Source organism: Protopterus annectens, chromosome 13.part0 (genome assembly GCF_019279795.1).
Source record: "Protopterus annectens isolate FY-2018-M chromosome 13.part0, PAN1.0, whole genome shotgun sequence".
Lineage (NCBI taxonomy): Eukaryota > Metazoa > Chordata > Ceratodontiformes > Protopteridae > Protopterus > Protopterus annectens.
The window spans coordinates 965,144,092-965,149,040 of NC_056747.1; the positions used below are offsets into that span (position 1 = coordinate 965,144,092).

Consider the following 4,949-nt stretch of genomic DNA (forward strand, 5'->3'; position numbering starts at 1 on the left):
TTTTTTCAGAATTTTGGGGGGTTGTGTTGGTATTTAGTTTGTAATGTCATGTAGTAGGATTTTTTTTGTCCAGCCTAATGCATTTTTTTGCACTGTTGAGCAGTTCTTGTTACTCAGTTAGGCTTTGTGTTTCTTTGTTTTTTTTTATAGCAAAGCCAGGCAGTTTCTCTGTACTTGAGGATTTGTTTGGTTTCTTTACTGAGCCAGGGGTTTGTAGAGGTTCTAACCTTGATTTTGCACAATGGAGCAACAGTGTCTAGGTGTTGTAGAAATGTTTTGTTGAAATATGCTACAGCCTGGTCAAGTGGGAGGTATTTTTTTTTGGGGGGGGGGGGTCAAGTTACATTTACAGAGTAAAGTATTGAGGACCTCAGTAGAGAATTTTTTTGTGTTTTTAGTGGATTTATAGTTAGTGGTTTTGCATATGCTTGTTCTAGTATGTATAAGGTATATTATGTTGTGGTCACTTAAGGTGTCTGGGAGACTGCCTGTGTGGGGGTACAATGTGGGGTTGTTAGGACCCAGTCAAGGATGGATTCCCTTTTAGATTTTTGATCACATCTAGTTGGATTTTACTAGCTGCTGGCAGCCATGGTGATTTATTAGATTACTTGGTGGTTCTGATATACAGGTGAACCAATCTAGGTTGAAATCCCCCAGAATAAGGGTTTCATGTGAGTATGTGGAAGAACACCAGGATAAGAAGTCTTCAAGGCTAGCAGGTGTATTACCAGGTGGACTATAGATCACAATTGTAGTGATGACCTTTTTAGGGTGAAGCTGAAGTTGTGAGATAAGTATGTCCCAATTATTGGGGGAGGGGTAGGAGTTTGGTAATTGACGTACAGTTAAGTTGGACTTGTACAGTAAGGCAGTTCCACCCCTTTTAAAAAAGTGGTATGTCTTGTCTAATGATAGTGTAGCCAGTAGGGAGAACTTCTGAGTTAGCTATGTTTTTACTTGGCCAGGTTTCTGTTAAAACAACTATGGGGAGTAGTGTGCTATTGTGGCCTGGAATTTAGGTATTTTATTTTTGATACTTCTAATATTAATATTTAGCATTAAAAGATGGTTTTGCTGCTGTCATTGATTTGCCAAGGGATGAAGATAGTGGGGTGTTATGTTCTGACATTTGTGTTGGAGCAGTTTGTGTTGGACAGGGTGGATTTAGGCCTGGGCTGGGGTGGATGTCCCCTCTTATGGTAAGCCTGGTGTTAAAATGGTGATACAGATGTTGGAGTTTGGTGATGAGTGTGAGAAAGTATTGTGTTTGTTTGGGTAGGAATGAGAGCATATGTGTTTAGTTCTGAATTAGTCTGTTATGTAGTTTTTGAACAATTATGGGCAGATATTATAATGTACAGTGTCTGTATATGAGAGTCCATAATATAGTGTTGCACTACTAAGTTTAGGGATATTGCTAGAGTGATAACTTTTGGAGTTATAAAGAATTATGAGAAGACAGACTAGACTTAGTTGTGGAATAATCATGGTTATAAAGTTTAAGTTGGTTCTAGGTGGAGGTGTGGATAGGAATTATAAGGTTACACTATATGTGGATGTGTAAGTAGTGTGGGGTGATGTAATAATGCCTAGCAGGAATGAGAGTGGTTAGGAGTATTTTGTGGTGGTGTAATGTGATCTGACGTGATGTGATTGGTGGAGGTGATGTGAGGTTGAGCTGTGGGTGTGGTTGCAATTACTATAAATGTAGAGGTAATGAGAGTAGGAGGGAATTGGGGAGAGCCAGAGCATTAGCAATGGCAAATGGAGTGGGGCAGAGCCCACCAAGACAAGAGTAATGGGCAGCAAAAAGTAAGTGTTACTTAACAAATCTGAACACATTAAACAAATTCCTGAGGTCTAATGGCTTACCATCAAGATGAATTCAATTGCTAAAGAGCAATTGTGTCCTGGTGGGAGACTAGTAATTTAAAGATGGTTCCCTGCTCAGCAGGATTCTAATATAGACTTAGTATTGGGGGAGGGGGATAGCACAAGGGGTGTAAACCAGGTGGAATGCAAATAAACCAGCAAAACCAGAGAGGCAATCAGTGGAAATCTTTCTGTGAAGGCCTCAGATGGGGTGAGTAATAATTCAAACTTTGCCTATAAAGTGAAGGAGAGAAGAGACAGCAAAGTTTATTAAGGTTGGGAGTGTGTCTTCACATTGACTTGTTTATTAGTAGCCAGTTTGTGCACAGATTAGAGTAGGGAGATACATTAGCAATGAAGGGGAATGTATAGAGATGCAAATAAACAGGTGGGGCTCAAGTGATACAAACTAAGCAGAAAGCACTGAGAGAGCTGCTTGATGGTTAATCTAATCACAGAGACCTGAATTAAATGTATACTGTCTATTGGACTGTTAGGATTACTGCACTAGCTGGGGGGGGGGGGGTACAACAGTCAGTTTTATTAGCACGCTGAGAACTACTAAGAAACACTGCTAATGTTATAGCTTCACTCTCATAACACATACAAGTAGAATGCCTGGTTATTCTATATATATATATTACTAACAACTGCCCATTTTATGTCAGTCTATTCATAACAATTACATTTCTTTTCACAAAAAAAAAAAACTCCTAAACCTGTTTAACGATGCCTGATTTGGAAGTGCATGGCAAACAATTTGATAACAGTTCACTTACACTGATGGCTTGACTGAAAGAGTGTGTGTGTGTGTGTGTGGGGGTGCAACTAGTTAAATTTGGCACTGTTTAGTCATTGTATTTTCCACAATACCTCATTTTCATACTTTATTTACAAGATCTGAGAAATCCCATTCTAATGCATTTGTTTAAATGTCTCTTCCTAGTACCTCTCCAGCTGCAGGTTTTTTAACACTCGGGTATGTTCTGTAAGTAACCTAAATGACAACCAGCAGTCATTTACACTGATCTTGAGAAATGAACGAAAGGAAGTCTGGTGTAACTATTACACAACAGCTCATTTATTTAAAAAAATGTGAGAAATTAAAACCCCAAAAATACCTGACTATTACTGCAAATTTAAAGAAATAAAAATGAAGACATAAAAGCAATCTGAGGTCAGGCAAATTGTGATAAAACAGAAAAAAAGGTTTAAGTGAATCATACAAAATGTCAACATTTTTAAAATGAATGTTTGCTCATGGACATTTCTATGTCATTACAGGAATATCTGAACAAAAGAATATAATCTTAAAATATGAAATATATGACAGTATTCTAGGCTTTTTCAAAGGAAAAAAAATTGTAGAAGTTTAATAGTTCTAACAAATAGTTAAGTATAGAGAATTAAATGAGAAATTTCAGTCTTTGTACTTTTAATCAGTCTGTACAGTTGCAGCTTCATTTCCCTCATTTGAAGAGGTTTCTTGCTTTCTGTTATTGTCCATTTTATCTTCATTCTTGTTTTCATCTTCCTTTCCGCTGATTGTGTCTCTGCTGATGGAGATAGGAATGTCTCTACCTGTCACAGCTGGTGAGGACAGTCGTGGGGCTGCAATGACAAGCTCACCGTTGTGGGATAGCAAACAAGTTACTACTTCAGAATTCACATCCTCTGGTAACAGGACTTCCTTCTTAAACCGATTGCACTCATAAGAGAAAACTGTTTCACCATCCTCACTTTTCATTTCATGTTTTCCTTCCACAGTGACTTTTCTACCAGCTACTTTCACATTCAGTTCTTCTGGGGAAAACTGTTTAACATCTAGAGACAGTGAGAAGCCCTTCTCATCATTTTGTATTCTGCTGCCTGGATCTTTTTCCCTTCTGGTTTGCAGTTTGTCCACAGGGAGTTTTCTTTTCTCCAGGACATCGTCAGACAGCTGCTGAAAGATCTCATTCATAAAGTTCATTGTTCGCCTCATTTGGTGCAGGTCTGTCTGCAGTTCCCTTTCCAGCTGTTCAAAGGTGCTCAGGCTGAATGGCCAAGTTGTGAACTCTGGTTCCTGTGATGCATACAGAGGGCTGAAAGAAGTTCGAAAAGCTGGGTACCGTAGCATTGTGTCTGTATTTCCTATTTCTCCTTCGTCTGCTGTTGCGTGCTTATGTTGTCAGATTTCCTGTCAATGAGCTGAGCACTGCAGCCTTTATACATGTTGTTTGCATTCCCGGCAGTTCAGGAATCTTCTGTGCTTTACCAGAGTCAGTTATGAAGGAGGGGTTTGAATACAGTATGCAAACGAGGTGCTGTGTAACCCACCCTCGTATCAGGTTCCATAATACAACTCTGGCACCGGCTGGAAACTTCAAGCTCACAGGAGAAATAGATCGAACCAGTGAATTAGTAGCAGCCTAAGTAAAACAGTTCATGTACAAAAAAGTAAAGTGCAGTGTCTTTCACACATAAAATGTACATCATCAGTAAATGTTTGACCACCAACAAATTCTCTGCATGTCATTTGAAGTGTAAAACAGCAAATCTTTATATACTACTTACATTTAAAATTGAATAAAATCGTGTTTATTTTGTGTTCATGTGACATGCCCGTGGAAGTTATATAATCTCATGTTTAGCTCTTAGAAAGTGTAGTGCAAACTAAGACCTGGAAACCATCACGTAGCAGTAGTTCCAAGCATAGCTCTCAGTTTATTACCTCCAAAATCAGAGAAAAATACAGAAATAATTAGCAATAATCACGGACACTTTTTAAATGATAGGTATTACTATCCTGAAGTGTTGTCAGAATAAGACAATGTGACCTGCCATGCATTTTGTGAAATAAAAGAACTTTATAACTCAGGTTCTTATCATTATTTATTAAATGTAGTCCACTGCCTTTACTCTCAAAATTACCAGTTTTGGGCAGGATTATGAGGGGCAGAACAAAATGCTGATCCAAATAGAGACAGCTGAGTGATATGATGCCAAGTGTTTTCATTAAGTATGAAATTAGACACCTTAATGTTTATGAAATATATTTTCTTAATAAAAAAAATACTGGAAGTAAATTAAGG

At 38.2% G+C, this 4,949-nt stretch overlaps 1 protein-coding gene across 1 annotated transcript; it reads right to left on the reverse strand.

The window, feature by feature from the left end:
- Positions 1-3,310: 3,310 nt before the first annotated feature.
- Positions 3,311-3,994, reverse strand: LOC122788000 (heat shock protein beta-11-like). The gene has a single exon (XM_044054926.1). It carries the CDS (start codon positions 3,992-3,994, stop codon positions 3,311-3,313), a length of 684 nt encoding a protein of 227 aa, XP_043910861.1.
- Positions 3,995-4,949: the final 955 nt, after the last annotated feature.